Source organism: Cucurbita moschata, unplaced genomic scaffold, assembly GCF_002738365.1.
Source record: "Cucurbita moschata cultivar Rifu unplaced genomic scaffold, Cmos_1.0 Cmo_Scf00005, whole genome shotgun sequence".
Taxonomy (NCBI): domain Eukaryota; kingdom Viridiplantae; phylum Streptophyta; class Magnoliopsida; order Cucurbitales; family Cucurbitaceae; genus Cucurbita; species Cucurbita moschata.
In genome coordinates this window covers 1,070,595-1,089,204 of record NW_019268521.1, presented here as the reverse complement: position 1 = coordinate 1,089,204, position 18,610 = coordinate 1,070,595, and the positions used below count along the sequence as shown (strand labels likewise).

The 18,610-nt window shown below is 35.5% G+C and overlaps 1 protein-coding gene and 1 long non-coding RNA gene across 2 annotated transcripts; one reads left to right on the top strand and one right to left on the bottom strand.

Moving 5' to 3' along the window:
• The first annotated feature begins 4,959 nt into the window (after positions 1-4,959).
• On the top strand, positions 4,960-5,208 carry LOC111443587. Its single transcript, XR_002710526.1, has 2 exons — positions 4,960-5,016; positions 5,121-5,208. It is a non-coding gene; the product is annotated as an uncharacterized LOC111443587 (long non-coding RNA).
• A 1,970-nt stretch (positions 5,209-7,178) lies between these two features.
• On the bottom strand, positions 7,179-8,976 carry LOC111443500 (trihelix transcription factor GT-2-like). Its single transcript, XM_023081325.1, has 2 exons — positions 8,713-8,976; positions 7,179-8,520 (listed from the first exon to the last, which is right to left on the bottom strand). Exons 1-2 carry the CDS (start codon positions 8,955-8,957, stop codon positions 7,359-7,361), a joined length of 1,407 nt encoding a protein of 468 aa, XP_022937093.1. The 5' UTR covers positions 8,958-8,976; the 3' UTR covers positions 7,179-7,358.
• Positions 8,977-18,610: the final 9,634 nt, after the last annotated feature.

Below are 18,610 nucleotides of genomic sequence, written 5' to 3'. Positions count from 1 at the left end.
TCATAAAAAAAAAAAAAAAAAAAAAAAAAAAAAAAAATCTTTTAGCCAGAATTCTTGCAATTTTCTCTATCTCATTCTTTGTGTTCATCTAGATCGAGCGTGTGCGTTGTTGTGTGATCATAACAGGGAAACAGTATTACATTGAGAGACCTTGGCCCCGAATAGAGGCAACGTCGAGCTGAATGACTTGGCCTGGTGTAGAGGCCCGTCGGTTGTGTCGCAGAAGATTGAACATTCATGCATAGGTAGCGTGTGTGGCCGAATAAGCTTGGATTCTGCAAAAGTGATGTTCGGTTGGCGAAGGAAAACCTCGCTTAAGTGAAGTCACAAAGTTAGGTAAAAAATGAATATGAGGCTTGAGTTTCCCACAAGGCTTGTCGTAAGTGTGTCAAGATTACGATGCCACACAGTTGAGAAAGTACAACCATGACACATGACACTAGCAGAGCTAAAGGAACTCAAGACATAGCTACAACAATTGCTGGATAAAGGCTTTATCCGTCATATTTTATCTTCGCGGGGAGCACCAGTGATGTTCGTAAAAAAGAAGGATGGACCAGTGCATTTATGCATCGATTATAGGGAGTTTAATAAGAGGACAATGAAGACAAGTATCCCCGTCCACGCATAGAGGATTTATTTGATCAACTTAGGGTATAAATGGTGTTCTCGAAGATAGACCTATGATTAGGTTATCATCATATCAAGATTAAAGAAGAGAATGTGTCGAAGACAACTTTCAGAAAGAGATATGGCCACTATGTGTTTGTTGTCATGTCATTTGGACTTCCTACCACCCCGGTTGTGTTCATTCATATGGACCAAGGCTTGCAAGGTAAGTTTCCAAGATCGGAAGGACAGGTTAGTGTTAGCGCTAATACTCAAGATGTCAGACTAAACGAGAAATTATGTGATTGTTAGGTTATGGAGTCTGATGCTTATTTATAGCTTAATCAACTGTTATACATAGTAGTAAACCTATATGATAGATAGTTATATATATTAGATTGTTATATTTGGTAAAACTATATATAGTAAACTAAACCATATATATATTCGGCAGAGCTTTGAAAATGTATTTTCTGTATTCTCTTATTCTACATACCTCAAGTCATCAATACAAAACCTTTAGCCAATATTCTTTTTGTATTTTCTCTCTTGTTCTTTGTGTTCATCTAGATCGAGTGTGTGTTGTTGTGCAATTCTAACAACTGGTATTAGAGCAAGGCGAAATTCAACACGATCTGTGAAGATGGAAAGTTTAAAGATTGGAATTGAGAAGTTTGATGGATCCGATTTCGGATTTGGTTTCTGGAAGATGCAGATTGAATATTATCTGTACCAGAAAGATCTTCACGAACCCCTGTTGGGGGTGATGCCGGATACCATGACCACAGAGCAGTGGAAGCTCAAGGATCGACAAGCTTTAGGGCTGATACGGTTGATGCTATCTAGAAATGTGGCGTTCAACATCATCAAGGAGAAGACAACGTCATCTGTTGAAGGCGCTGTCGAATATGTACGAAAAATCGTTGGTTATGAACAATGTGTATTTGATGCGAAGATTGTTGAATCTATAGATGTCTTAAGGTGGATCTGTTTTATATGTCATCTTTACCCGAATCATGGGATACTATTGTTGCCACAATCAGCAATTTTCGAAGATTTGATAAACTGAAGTTTGATGAAATTTGAGATGTAGTTCTCAGTGAAAGTATTCACAAACGAGAAATTGAGAATTGATCTGGTAGTGCTCTCAATGTTGACCAACGGGGAAGAAGTAAACCGAAGGGCCCAAACAAAGGGCGATCAAAATAAAAAAATCGAGAAAAATCTCCAAATAGACCAAAAGTAACGTGTTGGAATTGTGGAGACTAAAGAGGAAATAGAATCACAAATTTGGAGATGATGATTCTATAAATTCAGCCGAAGATATTGGAGATGCTCTAATCCTCAAGCTAGATAGTCCAATTGAATCCTAGATTTTGGATTCAGGTTCATCTTTTCATTTGTTTTCAAATAAAGAGTTTTTCTAGAATTTCAAGTCTGGAGATTTTGAGAGGTGTATCTTGCCAACAACAAAGATTTGGAGATTAAAGGAAAAGGGGATGTCAGCATAATAACTCCGACAGAAAATCAGTGGACATTAAAGGTTGACAGATATATTATTGGTCTCAAGAAGAACATGATCTCTATTGGTCAGTTGGACAACATAGGTTATGCAACAGAGTGAGGGAAGAGTTCGTGGAAGATTATAAAGGGTGCTATGGTGGTAGCACGTTGCACAAAATCTAGAACATTATACAACACTGCAGCTGTATGAACATAGTTGTTGTTGCTGAGAGTGCTTCAAATTCAAGTATATGGCACCATAGACTTGGATATATGAGCGTGAAAGGAATGAAGATGCTGGCTGCAAAAAAAGTTTTAGAATGTCTGAAATCTATTGATATGGGGTCGTTGTGAGAACTGCGTTATGAGCAAGCAGAAACGAGTTAGCTTCATAAGGACAGCCAGAGAATTGAAGAAAGTGTGATTGGAAATGATTCATACAAATGTTTGGGGACCATCTCCAGTTCCATCACTTGGTGGATCAAAGTTCTATGTCACCTTCATCGATGATTTCAGCAGTAAGGTGTGAATTTATTTCCTGAAACATAAGTCCAATGTGTTTGCCACCTTCAAGAAGTGGAAAGCTGAAAGTGAAAATCAAACCGGCTTGAAGATCAAATGCCTGAGGTCTGACAATGGAGGGGAGTACGACAAGTCAGAATTCAAAACATTTTGTGCAGTCGAGGAAATTAGATTAACAAGAACAGTTCCCGGTAAAGCAAGACAAAATGATGTTGCAAAAAAGATGAACAGAACATTGAATGAGTGAGCAGAGTGTGAAGATTCATTCTGGATTGGCAGAGACATTTTGGGCTAATGTTGTAAATACAGCAGTCTATTTGATTAATAGAGGGTCGTTAGTACCCTTGGAGTTCAAGTTGTCAGACGAAGTATGGACAAGAAAAGAACTCAAGTACTCTCACTTGAGAACTCTTGGTTGTATTGCGTATGTTCGTGTTGATCTAGAGAAGAGTGACAAACTTAACGTTGAGGGTGTGGAGTGCTACTTCATAAGCTATGGTTCTAAGACGTTTGAGTACAGATTTTGGGATGACAAGAACAGAAAAGGTTTTGGGATAACATATTATAGATTTAATTAAAAATGTTATAAAATGTTTCCAAGCAACATATATAAGTTATGCTTACATACTCTATCATAACGTTCATTATAGCTATAAAAATTGTTATAAAAATTTCTAAACTATTAATAACGTCGATGGTCATGACATTCTACAAAACTATAAAAGAACTTTTTTTTTTTCTTTTTCCCTCTATATGATCATTGTTCAAGAAGAATTAAAAGTGTTTGGTTTTAATGTAGTTAACATGAAGTTATGCATTCACGTGGTTGTCTGCTTTGACACATTATGTATCGCCGTTAGTCTCACAATTTTAAAATGTGTTTATTAGGGAGAGTTTTTCACAACCTTACAAGGAATGCTTCGTTACCCTCTCCAATCAATGTGAGATCTCACAATCAACCTCGATTTAGGGCTCAACATCCTCTCTGGCACATCGCCTGGAGAATGCTTCGCTTCACGATCTTAAAACTCGTCTACTAGGAAGAGATTTCCACACCCTTATAAGGAATGATTCGTTCCCTCAGCGTCCTCGCTGGCACACTGCCCCGTATCTCTGACTTTGATATCTTTGTAACAGCTCAAGCTCACCACTAAAAAATATTGTCCACTTTGGCCGGTTACATATTGTCATCAGTCACATGATTTTAAAATGTGTCTATTAGAGAGAGGTTTCCACACCCTTACAAGGAAAGTTTTGTTCCCTTCTCTAACCAATATGGGATCCCACAAGTATACACCCGAGTAAAGGAAAACGCACATGAATCAACCAAGACTATATTCGAATGAGAGTGATCTTGATGATATAAAATTGCTTAAAAACGATTTTAAAAAGTCGGGTAGTTACACAAAAATAAGTATACTTAGGATATTGAATTTGCAAACTCAGGTTTGTCTGAGATAGTCGTTCATAATATTTATAAGCATAAACATCATGTAAACTGGTACAATATGGTGAGAAATCATAAGGATGCTTCAATATCAATAGATTTCGACTCTAATCATTAGCCACTAATGATCGCACTTTTCATCATTGTTTAGTCCATAACAATCATTTGAATAACTCATTAATGCTTAAATCTCATGATTTTATTACATTTTACCTATAAACTCAAAGCAAGCACCTTTTTGTGATACCTATTAGAACATCTAGCCGTTAGTCATGTGTCTGAAAATGACAAGCCCCTTTTGTTCATTATTACCCAATTGCGTGCCACCAAATTTCTTGGAATTAATTCCATTTTTATCATACAAATTTTTTAATCAATTTTATGTGGATCATATTTTTTTCCCCCCTTAATTTAACCTACATTTACATATCTCATTCCTTCATACTATATATAGTGAAAAGTGAATCAATACAATTATTTGAAATATTGTCCATATTAACCCTAGAATGCGATATGTTTTTGTGATTAATTTGGCATAATAAAAAGGTTTTAGGGGAGATTGACAAAACCCGATGCAGACTGACACATAAACACCGAAAAGAGCAGCTCAAGCCCACCGCTAGCAGATATTACTCTCTTTGGGTTTTTCCTTTCGGGCTTCCTCTCGAGGCTTTAAAACGCACTTGCTAGGTAAAGGTTTCCACACCCTTATATAGGGTGTTTCGTTTTCCTCTCCAACCAATGTGGATATCACAACAATTATGGAGTATTCTGAGATCAAGCTATATCAGACTCTTGAAATTGTGTAATAGAGATGTCTTACTCACTTAGTGCTAGATCATGTATGAATTGACGTTGAAAACTGTAACAATCCAAGTCCACTGCTAATAAATATTGTCCGCTTTGGCCCGTTACGTATTGTCATCAGCCTCATAGTTTTAAAATGCATCTACTAGGGAGAGGTTTCCACACCGTTATAAGAAATGTTTTGGGGAATATTGTTCGTTTTGGCCCGTTACGTATCGTCATCAGCCTCAAGGTCTTAAAACCCATCTACTACGGAGATGTTTCCATACCCTTATAAGGAATGCTTCGTTCCTCCCCCCAACCGATATGAGATCTCACAATTCACTACCCTTGGGTGCCCAGCATCCTCGCTCCCAGATTGCCCAATGTCTGGCTCTAATACCAGTTGTAACAATTCAAGTCCACCACTAGCAGATATATCCATTTTAGCCTGTTACGTATCAATATCAGCCTCACGATTTTAAAACGTGTCTGCTAGGGCAAGTTTTCACACCCTTATAAGAAGTGATTCATTTCCTCTCTAACTGATTCGCTAGCAAAAAGTAGCATCTAAATAAAACGGGTTCATATCAACTTTAGCCCATGAATTTGGCAACAAGTTGAAAGGAAGGACAAATGTTGAAGTGAATAGATAGGGTTTTAGGGAAGAGAGAGATAGCATGTGTGAGTTTGATGGCAACATATCAAAATGAGCTTTTTGTGTATTCAAAACATATGAAGCTTTTAATGGAACATGGCCACTCACTTCCAATGGGACCTTTAGCTTTTAATGAAAGAGGGCCACCATTTTACTCCTGCCCTTATCCCTTTGACCACAAAATTACTTCTTAATAAAAATACCCTCAAATTTCCTACTTTTAAATTTTTAAAAAAGTTAATAATATTTTCAAACTAAAAAATAAACAAAAACATCCTTATTCAAAACATAGTTGGATGTGTAGTATTCCACGACTCACACATGCGAGCGTGGGCCTACCAGGCGGACTCGCACATCTATTGGGCTTGCTAGTCGGGCTAGCTCCTCTAGGCTATAGCCAGACACCCGAAAGTACAATGGTTGTCGTGCACCATGCAAGCATGATGGACATTTCAATCTCACAGTGTACGTGTCCTTACTCATCATTTCAATCTCATAGTTACGAAAGACTTCAAAGAATTGAAAGTCACTACCTATACCAACAAGGTACACCTTCCTTTTTGATTATTCAATGTAAGAACTACCTGGAAGAACTTGTGATGGTATGTGGAGATAGTCTTCCCTCTTAGAAGCAAGGAGACTCATATTGGTGTGTGTGGATAGTCCTCACTCTTAGAAATGAGGAGTAAGTAATATAACCATGCCATAGGGGGAGGCAAGAGCTATTAGGTGCCAAATTGTTATATAAATCCTAGGCACAAGTTGTCATAAAAAAGCTGTAATAGCTTAGTTGATTAGAGCGTGTGGCTCTTGACCACAAGGTCAGAAGTTTGACCCCTCTTTCTGCGATGTTACTACTTTCCTATTTCCTATTCACCACAAGACGGCCTCGCAGTCGAACGTGTATCATGTCCGTGCCGATAGTAGAATCACGTACTTGGTTGGTCTAAATCGAAACTCTACTACTACGACCCCTAAATCGAAACTCTACTACTACGACCCCTTGATATTAGTTTTACGTTGCTCTCTGGCTCCAAGAATCTCAATTAGCTTTTAAAGAGCTAAAACTAGTGGAAAAGGGGTCCGAGCGTGTCAGACCCAAGTCGGATCAGCCAAAAGACTAGCATGGAAACGTCTATTCTTTGACGAGTTTCAAACTATTTAAGTGGAATAAAAGAAAGTAATGGACCTTCTTTTACCGCGGAGTTTAACTCTCCACTTCTCAACCTTTTTTTTTTATTACTTGAGGTTACTTGGTGCGTATTTACTCAACATTTTTCAACTTTTTATTAGAGCAAGGACCATCCAAAATGACCCGAAACTAGTGGAAAAGGGGTCCGAGCGTGTCAGACCCAAGTCGGATCAGCCAAAAGACTAGCCTGGAAACGTCTATTCTTTGATGAGTTTCAAACTATTTAAGTGGAATAAAAGAAAGTAATGGACCTTCTTTTACCGCGGAGTCTAACTCTCCACTTCTCAACCTTTTTTTTTATTACTTGAGGTTACTTGGTGCGTATTTACTCAACATTTTTCAACTTTTTATTAGAGCAAGGACCATCCAAAATGACCCGACACCGATTGCTACATAGGCCATGCCTAAGCTAATTCTATCAAACTTTTAAAACATGCACAACAATAATTCATAGAACAAAATTTGACAATAATTTAAGCTTGATTACGATTATAAGAAGAAAAAAAGGAAATTCAATTAATCCCACTATAAACAACAACAATTAATTATCATACAAATTCTAGTGCTCTTTAGCACATGTATTGCAAAGTTGCTTGCTTTTTGTGCCAAACTTTTACCCCTTTTCAACTATGTAATGGATATCATATGCTTATTGAAGATTGCAACCCTTCTGTGCAACTACTTTCTTCTTCTTCTCCTTCTTCTTCCTCTTGATTCCCCATGATTTGATTGACCTGAAATGGTGGCGGCCATTGTTGCTCTGGCTCAACCATCAATGGCTCCATTTGGCTATTGATATCAAAGCTCATGCCTTTTTCCTTCTCTTTATAGATAGCATCCAATTGGTGATAGTAAGGACATGTCTTGGCATCTTCTGGCCTCTTCTTGTTGCTATCTTTCACCTTTTTGAAGTATTTGTTTATGTTCTCCCATTTCTCTTTGCATCTCTTTGAGCTTCTATTGTATCCAAACCCTCTCATGGCTGTTGATATCTCTTCCCACACTAACCCTTTTGCCCCATTCTCTTCATACTTCATTTCCATTCTTGTTCTAACCCTTATCAATGCTTCAATTTCTTCCTTTGGCCATCTCGACGGCCTTATCTCCCCGTCTTGAGGACGAGTCGGTGGCGGCGGTGGTGGCGGTGGCGGAGATGGGAATGGAGATATCTTCTGTAACAATGCAACGACCGCGGCGTCTTTCGCGGCGGCCATCGACATCTCTTGAACTAAAACTTCATGTTCTTGATTAACCCTTTTCATTTCTTTGATTCTCCATGCTTCATCTCTTAATTTTCTTTGATTCTCTATTCTCTCCAAGGCTTCTAAGAATTTTAATTGAAGCCCTTCTTGCTTCTCTATTACCTCCTTTGTTAACCTCAGGAAGAAATCACTCCATTTTCTCTTCTTCCTCCTCCTCCTACTTCGGAACGGATCTTCCTCTGATGCGGTTGATGACGACGTCGAGCTCGAAAACATCACGTTAACCGCCATGTTTGGGAAATTGGAAAGAGGGTTTGAGGGTTTTGGTGGTAATGAATTGTTCATCGTCGATATAATAGTATCGGTGGTTATTTTCCCTGGTTGATCGTAATGCGACGGTGTCGCCGCCACTTGCCGGTGGTGAGATTGAAATGAAATGTGATTAAAAGCCTCCAATTCATCAGAAAACCTATAAATCTTTTTGGTATTATTGGATTTCCCACTTCGAGCTTCTTTGGTTCTCTTGTGATACTTATAAACATTCTCAAATTTCTCTTTGCATTTCTTTGGAGTTCTATTGAATCCAAGCTCCCTTAGCTTCCTGAAATCTCAACCAATTCAAAGATCTAAAGAAGAGAGAGAAAAAGAGAGATAAAGTTCTAAGCTTTTGCATTAGAAGAGAGAGAAAAACAGACAAACTCATGTTAGAACATGCCAATTAAGATCAAATTGATTAAATTTTTCAAATTTGATATGAACTTGCAGAGAAAAAGAATATGAATTGAGAAAAAACCTTGAAACTTCATCCCATAATGGAGCTTTATGAGTAGCATCTCTAAAAGCTACGCCCATATCGGATCTTATCTTCAACAAAGCCAAAGTCTCTTGTCTAGGCCATCGGTTCCCACCAAAAGACAACCCCTTTTCTTCTTCACCGGAATTCGATCCTCCGCCACCACCGCCACCGCTAACTTCTTCGTGGGTCTCCACCGCCTCGGCCGCCGCCGCCACCACCGCCTCGCCGGAGTCCACTTCCATGGGTGCCTCTAGTTATTGGATGAATGTGAGGGAGTTTTATACATAGGGTGATTTTATATATATATATATATATAATTAAATTTTTTTAATCCTTGGTGGGATATGCCTGTCATGATCAATGGCCCCCCTCCCTTTTTTTGTAAAAATAAAATTTAATATTTTATAAAAAAAAAAAATTCAAAGTATTTTATTATTTATTTTCTTTAATTTATATGCTTAATTAAGTTATAGAATCTTAAGTCTTCTTTTCCCTTTTATGGGGAGGGTTTGCACAAACCCAATCATTAGACCCACTTGGCTTTCAAGCTTTCCTTAAAATATATATATATAGTTTATTCATTTCCTATTTAAACCTTATTTTAGTCGATGATGTGCGTGTATATCGGTTGGGTTGAGTTGAGTTAGATTAGAAAAATCTTTTGGACCAACTCAAAATTTCGAGTTGATTGGGTTGGTGACTTGAGTAACTCGAATAGTATTCACAACCTGACCCGAACCAACCCAACCCAATTTCGAGTTGGTTGGATTGGTGACTTGAGTAAGTTGAATAGTGCTCACAACCTGACTCGTACCAACTCAACTCAATTTTGGGTTGATTAGGTTGGTGACTTGAGTAACTCGAATAGTGTTCACTACCTGACCCGAACCAACCCAACCCAATTTCGGGCTGATTGGGTTGGTGACTTGAGTAACTTGAATAGTGTTTACAACCTGACCTAAACCAACCCAACTCAATTTCGAGTTGGTTGGATTGGTGACTTGAGTAACTCTAATAGTGTTCGCAACCTAACCCAACTTTCTATTTTCAAGGTTGGGTTGGATTGAGTTGTCAATTTTTTTTTTTTTTAATTATTTAAAAAGTTCTAGATAATATAGGTTACATTAATAACTAAAATTTCATAAAACTCTAATATCAAACATTCACAAGATATAACACATCACCTACGACCGTTACAAACGTCAAACAAATATTCTTAATCTTCATAATAATCTTAAAAGTAGACTAGTTGGTCAAAAAAATGATGACCCACATATTTATCCAAACAAAAATTAAACCCAACACAACCCGGAGAAAAAAATTCTAACTCAACCCAACTTTTATGGTTTAAATTGAGTAGTCGAGATTGATCGAGTTCTTGAGTCACTTAAACACCCATATCAAATCTTTCCTCTTATAAGATATCCATCGAACCATTGTAACTGTTTAATTAAGAAACGTGTTAGATTTTCATATTAATATCGAGTAATTAATTAATTAATTTTTTTTTTTTTAAAAAAAGGAAAAAATTAGTTGGAAATTGAAAGTGGTATGGGATAAGAAAACAAGTTGGAGCATTGTAGGTCAGCTTTGCTTTATGGAGGTGGGTTTTGGATACCATTGGGTATGTTTGGCAACACTTGAACCCAAATGACCAAATTACCCCTCACTTTTTGTTTTTTTTATCACTTTCATCCTTTCCCTACTTTTTCACTGCCCTCCAATATTCAAAGCTTCCAATCATTTCCATCCTCCTTCCAAAAATGCCCTTCATTAATTTTTACTAATATATATTAAATAAATTACATTTTAAAATTATAATTTAAAGAAATAATAAATTTAATTTAATTTTTTTTCATCTATTTATGAAATTAAATTTAAATAGCGACCAATTTAGGTAAGATTGTGACCTACCATAATAATGGCCATTGGCAATTAATTTCTCCTTTTTTAGTTTTAGTTAATTAAATGTGTATTGCATGACTTTTCATCACTTTATTTGTTTTAATTACGAGGTTTTTTTTTTCATAAAAGTTCAAATTAAATTATGTTCGAACTAATTCTATGTTAGATGAACTTTTGAAAACTTTCTTAGAATGTATGTGAGTGATGACAAAACATTCTGAAATAACCGGTGTTAATCTGTGAAGATAGTGTTCACTCTTAGACGTGATGAGTAAATAACGTGACTATGTTGCAGACAATACAAGGGAATGTTGGAGCACATAGGTACTAAATTCAGATTCTGAACCCTGATCCAAATTCTAGACATGGGTCGTTACAAATAGTGTTAGAGCGATACCTCCTTCAATAAAATATGGTTTGGGGAAGAACCAAAGCGGAAGCTAATGAGCATGCGACACTCAAGTAAATGACTGGTACATGAATGAATCGAAGTCACGTCCAAATGAGAGTGATAAAAAAGGTTTAAAAGAATTGATAGTCGTGTACGGGTAATAACAATTTTAAAAGGGAGAGGGGACCCACTACGTGCTTAGAAGTGGACTTTAATGATGAAAGGTAATATTTTTATGAAATTAGTTAGAAAAAAAAATTGTTTAATTTTGAGACAACGAGGTTAATAATTGAAACCAAATAAAAATAAGGAAATAAAATATTCAATACGACAATTATTGAAGGGAATAACAACATAGTTGGCTTGAATTTATTACTACTAATAATCATATTAATATTTATAATCTACAAGAAGGTGACACCTTATTATAATAAGTAATTATATATGTAAAATATTAACGACATTTGAGATGTATTCTTTCTATAAAGGTTGAAGGTTCGAATTTTTCATACCTCACTAATTTTATTCGAAAAAATTTATATGTAGAACATGTTTTATGGTTCCGGTATAAGTTTAGTTTAACTAGAGATGTCTATTTAATTCGCAAGACTGAATTTCGATGGAGGATAAGGAGTTTGTGTTTAAATTAGAAATGAGAATGAGAATACAGGGAGGGAACCATGTTTAAACGAGAAATAAGAAATAAGGAGAGATTTCTTTCTCGTTAGCTAAATGGGGCTGGAGTCGGGAATTCTCCGCCCCTCTCCCTTTAATATATATGTATAATGGAGTTTTTTTTTTCTTCGTGAAACTATCATTTATAAATTTTAGCTCTACGTTCTTCGTAGTTCATAGATTATGACTTACTTCATAAGTTTAAGACTGCTACTTCTTTCTTTATAGTCGATTGATATTCTCACGGTGATAATGTTAAAATATCATCACTAGTCCAACAGAGTCAAACCCAATAATTGTATTAGCTCATTCTATATTTATTTTAGCAAAATGATTTAGGTATTTTAGAATAAACGAGATATTTTAGGAAAAAGATTCAGATGTAGATGGTGTAGGCTCTAATATAAATATCCCTCCACCATACCTAGGTTTTCATCGCAAGAAATACAAAGTACAGAGTGCAGTAGTTTTCTACCGAGTGTCTTGTAATCTTTTCTCGATTGGTGTTAATAAAGAGTGCGAGTGTTTCCCACAGAGAGTTGTGTTCAACCGATAATACTCTATTTACTCTTTAAGTTTATTTAAATGTAGCGGTCTTACTTTTGGTTCAATTAGTTCCACTTATTTGAGGTTATATTTCTATCTTAAATAATCTAGTTCAACCAAACTTATTTAACTCATCGAGCTTCTTTTGAGTCATATACATGTCTAGGTGAGGTGCAACCCTATAATCGTTTCATATTTAAACTTTATACCAGTAATCTCAATCATAGAGAAGTCGCCCCATCTGATGTAATTCATAGCATTAATTTTGGTCCAAACCAATCCAATTAGACCGGTCCACCATTTCGTACTGAACCGTTCAAACTAATTCAACTTAACTAGTCGAGAATTGGATGATGGGGAAGGACGTAATTAGTTAATTAAACACAATTAGTGTGTGAAGAGGAAATTAAAGATTGCTTGAATGGAAAGACAAGGGTTTGATTTAACTGCCTTTGTTTTATGTCTGTCTCCTTTGTACTTGCTTTGCAGCTACGTAACATTCTGTTGGCTGGAATCAGATTCATTGCCCACAAACATATATTTACAATTATATATATCATTTTCTCAATCTAAACCCTACATATCTAACCATGGTTTAATATGTAACTAAGTCTATAGTAGTTTTTGACGTTTGCGTTAACACTGCATAACAACTCACACTCTCTCTCACATAGTTTTTCTGTAACGACCTTAGATTTCTATTTACCTAGAGTCATCACCGTCATCATAGCATAATCATTTCTATGTTGAAATAAGCGTCTATAAACTTCATCTTGAAACACTGTCCTGAGCTTATGTGTTTGAAAATATCTTTAAAACGACACAATAAAAAACTAAATAAAATAAATAAATATTTAAATTAAAAACAAAATGTTCCTATACACTAGTGGTCTGTGGTTCAATTGACCTCTCCATGGTTCAATGGGATTATGTAAAATTTCAAAGCGGTTGGAATATGTTAGGGATGTAAACCTAGATTTGAGGGTAGTAAACATACAGTGATATATTAAACGTCAAGAATTGATCAAGATAGTGACTTAAAACAAAACATGCATTCATGTAGAAACAAAGGTTCCCTCAAGCATACGAATCAAGAAGGGCAAGGGTTAAAGGTTTTCTCTCCGTTCGACATGGTTGTGTGAGTTAGAGTGATATCGTTGGGCTCACTAATGCCCCATAGCATAAGTAATTCCCATGAATCCGATATTTAAAAAGATTTCTAAACCTGTTTTATAATAGTGCTCATATTGATTATAGGTGGCTAATCAGAGACCAAAAGAACAATCATCGATTCTAGTGCTATGTTGAGTCAATAATCATCGAGAATGGCACCACTAAGCGAGATCGAGACCAACACCTTGCCCTTGAATTTCAAACCGGTTAATGCAAGAACTATAAATAAAAGATCAGGATCTCCTATGAAATTTAAAATATTAATTCATACATAGTATAGTCCTAGCGAACCCACTTAAAATCTTTACTAAACTATGACTAGCCATTATATTAGCAAATAAATGTATTCTTGAACTTAATGCACGAGATTAGTTTTGTTCCTTAGCATCAAATGAAAAGAAAACAAATGAACGAATCAAACTTTGTTTAGTTTAAAAAGCATCCCCCATCATTCTCATTCGATCTTGCCTGTCGAAGGAAGAGAAGAAACAGCTAGGAAGAGGCCCCTAACGTGGCCGAGAAGGAGAAGGGCTAAAATACAAAGGCATGACGGATTTCATATTTTTCCTTGAGGTGTTTTGAGCATTTTTCCCTTCTATTCCAGTTTGAAAATCACGCTCTAAAATCTCCAATAAAATCTAAGAACCAATAAAATTTAAGAGGAAGCTTATTATATAGAAGTGAGTTTATACCTGCTGGGCTCGGGGTGTTACACTTTCTTTTCCTTTCCTTATTTGATTTCATCTCTATTATCATTTTTTTCTTCTAATCTACGTCAAATCTCAAAGAAATATTTCTACCTTTGGTGCAAAATGACCGGACCTTATTTATGATAAATAATTATGTAAATATCCAGTGCAATTATTCTGGTTGTTGTCTTCTTCTAGTTGTTGTTGTTTCGAAATATCGGTGTGAATTCATAAATTGTTGAACATTCCTCTCTCTCTCTCTCGGATACTTCAGACTGTCATTGACATTGAATTCTACTTGTTGATCATTCATTATAGTTTCCTCCTGGACATCTACCAATGTTCTTCCAGTTCTCCCTTAGATAATTGGTACATCATAGTCGGCTTCGTAATCTAAAATGATAAAATCAGCTAGAAATATGAATTTCTCTCCTTAAATTAAGATATTTTTTATTTTGCTCTCTGGATGAGTGAAAGATCGATTTGCTAGTTGAAGGGGGATTGTAGTTGGTCTAGCTTCACTAATGCGTAACTTTTTGTAAATAGATAGCGACATTATATTAATGTTTGATCTCAAATCACATAATGCTCGACCTAGCTTTTTCACTTTAAGTGATACTGTAATTGTGAATGAACGAGGATCTTTCTCCATTAGTGGGATCTTGTTTTTCAATATTGCACTCTTCATTCAACGCTACCACCTTAAATTCTTCAAATTTTGTTCGATTGGTGAGATTATCCTTCAAGAATTTGACATAATTGAACATTTGTTTTAAGGTTTTCACGAGTGGTATGTTTATATAAATTTCATTAAAAATATCCGTGAACTTCTCAAAATGGGCGTTCTCCTTCCTTTTTATTCTCTGCGGGAAATGAGGGTCGGGGTATACATTCTGCTCACTTCTCCACCGTTGTCTGGTACTTGTGTTTTCAGGGATGGTTCTGCTTCAGCATAATTTTTACTCTTCTACTTCCGTTAACCATTTTTATTCTCTCTATTGTATATCATCCGTCTCTTTTGTTGTTTTCTTTAATTTCACATCTTTTGTTGGATATTTCTTTCCCACTTCTCAATTTTATTGCCCTCTCGCCCACTCATTTTGGTATTTCGATGTCTGACACCTTTCCAAGAGGTTTATTTCTTAACTCGATAGTTAATTAGCCCAATTAAACTTCTAAATTTCGTAAATATGTTTGTTGATTCTGTATTATAGCATCGTTCTTAGCCATATATTCCTTTGTTAAACTCTCCATAAACGTCTCTGGTCTGTAGCTTGACTAGTTCCTTTTCCTTAGGTATTGGCTCGTTGAGAATCATCCAGACCTAGAAAGGTAAGTTTAAGCTACATTACTCAGACATTGATCAAAAGTGTATTCCTCTCTACCGTACATACAAAATTTAGATCTTGATTGAGTCATTACAGCTGCAACTTAGATGGGTGCTTTAGAAAATTTCAATTTAGTTCTCGATATATATATATATATATATATATATATATATATATATATATTTATTGCAACTTGCCCCCTGTAATTTTAAAATTTTACAAATCAATCCTTACTATTTATATTAAAAAAAAATTACAATTAATTACTGTTATACCGTATTTCTAAACAAATCCAGCTGGCAAGTAATACGTGGCAACAACAAGGATAATTATGAACATGGTGGGTCCCAATTTGGAAACAAAAACAATTACGTTAAAAATATATATATAATAAATAAAGAGTTGCATGTGAGTGCACGCAACAGAAATGTGTCATCCATGTGAATAAAAATAAAAATAAAAATAAATTTTTTTTTTTTTTCTTTTATCTTTACGTAAACATTCACCTAATTATTTCTCCTTTATTTATCTCTTCTTGCTTTACACCCAAGCCATATTAAAACTAATTTTGTCACGTCAATTAATCATATTGCACAAATTTAACGTGAATAAACATTTACGTTAAACGTGTTCATATGACTCAAAAACTCAATCAACTCGGACTATCTAATCCAAGATATAAAAGTTTGATTGAGTTAGATTTTTTTTTTTTTTTTTCTGGTTGGAGTTGGATTTTTAGAAAATCGAAAAATTTTCGCAGGGTTGATATATATTTTTTTTGTTGGGTCAACCCGACTAATCCGAAAATAGGGTTACAATACCAATCCAATTAACTCTACCCAACTCGGCAATAGACGCTTTTGTTGAGTTGGATTGAGTTGGGTTTTAAACGTGTTCAAGTCACCAATCCAAGCTAAAAAGTTTGATTAAGTTGGATTTTTTTTTTTTTCCTGGTTGAGTTGAATTTTTAGAAAATCAAACCATTTTCACTGGTTGATATATATTTTTTTTTTTGTTGGATTAATCCGACTAATCCGAAAACAGGGTTACAATACCAATCCAATTAACTCGACCCAACTCGACAATAGACATTTTTGTTGGGTTGGATTGAGTTGGATTTTAAACGTGTTCAAGCCACCAATATAACTAATCCAAAATTTCGATTGGTCCGAAAAATGTGGTACAAAGATGCTAAAGAATGTTACTTTATAAAAAATAATTAAGAATTTTAACATTATAAAACTTCAATGAAAATATTTATTTTATTTTATTTTTTAAAAATATAGAGACAAGAAAAAGTGGATGGTAACCATGTTTGTTCTTATTTCTTTTTATTTAAATTTAAAAAAAAACATATTTAATAGCCATTCTTTTATTTGATGCTGTTTGTTTCTTTTAAACAACCACCACAATTATTCTTTTTATTATTATTATTATTATTATTAAAAATTAAGGATAATTAATAAAAATGTAATTAAAAAAATATTTTTAAATATGTACTTTCGTCGTTTAATTAGTGATATTATCTTATTGAGAGGTCATTTAGAACGGGACAACGAACATGGATGACTTTTTTGAACGAGTGCTTGTTATATAAAATGGTCGTTATTCTCGTAAATGAAAAAAATAAAAGTTTGTGTACTAATTCTCATCTGTTTGAATAATAATTATTCTAGTAATATCTTTTAAATAAAATGTATGGAACGAGAACAAAGATCATGAACGAGTTTCTTTCGTAATGAAGTCTTCTTCGTTAGTACGAGTCGGGTTAAATTGACTTCCAAGTCAAAGCATTTGGGCCTGTTGAACATGGGCTTACAATTCTTTGGCCCATTCCAATGATAAGGGTGGTTTGGTTTGCATCTTTATTTTATTTTGTACCCTATGTTCTCTCAAATCTTTTGAAATCCTTTTCAAATTAAAATAAATAACAATGTGAAGAGGCTTTTCTTCTTATGTTTAATGATACAATCATACTAAGAATACAAGAATACGTGCCGAAAAACAAGGTGGCGACATGAAAATGGCGCTTCTGGTCACAAGAGGTTCAAGGTAAATAAGTGTCGTGATGTGATCAAGAAGGACGATGGATCATCCAACATAACAAGAATAATGTGCATTAAAGTTGAGTTGGGGCATAGACATGATTGGACGGATCGATAACGACAAGAGTGTAAGAGACAAGCTCAAAGAGGGTCAGGATAAAACTCGGAGCCACAACCTCAAAAGTCGAGGTTCCCGCATGTGATGTTGGAGTTAACTCTATCTATATGAAAGATGAAAGCTCGCCAAATTTGGGGTCAATTGGACACCTCATGAACGCTCCACGAAGTCGTATAACCATTCACCAAAATCACGTCTACTTCAACCAAACAAAAAATGGCTCAAAATGAAGGGGGAGACATGGTGTCAACTCTCTATGTCACCTTGCCCCTGTGACCTTAAGTGAGCTACATCATGATATGTATGTGTGTCATGGTGTAGGCAAGTATTGCAAGCCGAGTGTGTTCCTTTAGAATAGGTTTTTCGAGGACTGTATTGGACGACACGGGTTTGCTGATATTGCACCCTTGCCCTTGAGTTGAAGGTTAGTATATGGAGTTGCTCTTTGGTACATAACCTCGAAATGACTCAACATGGACATAAGAGAGTTCATGTCTCGATAATACCTAGATGGATGGATGTCCAAAGTATCCCAATAATAAAGTTGACTCGTGGGTTATTCTCGACAAGTGTGTTCGAGCGAGCAACAAATGCTGATGACATCCTAGGACTTAAGATACCATCATGAAGCATGGATCATATTTCGAGAAATCAAAACAACAAGATGAGATGCGACATTACATTTGAAAGACCTTGGTCTAGCGTAGATGTAAAGTCAAATCTGAAGACTTGGGTTAGATTAGAGGCAAGTCAGTTGAAGTTGCTACGAGTGAATATGCACACACGAACAACGTGTGCAACCAAACAAGCTTAGTTTCTACATGAGTTGTATTCGATCAGAAAAGGAGAACCCCGACAAGCAAAAAATAAAAATGAAGCTTGAGTTGCCCTTCAAGCTTGTCATGAGCGTGTCAAGACCAGGACACCACAATAAAAAATGCACGACTATAATACTTAGCTGACATGTAAACTACTCTTTTTCGTTCATTTTTTTTACAACTCCGTTAAGTTCCACGACAAATACC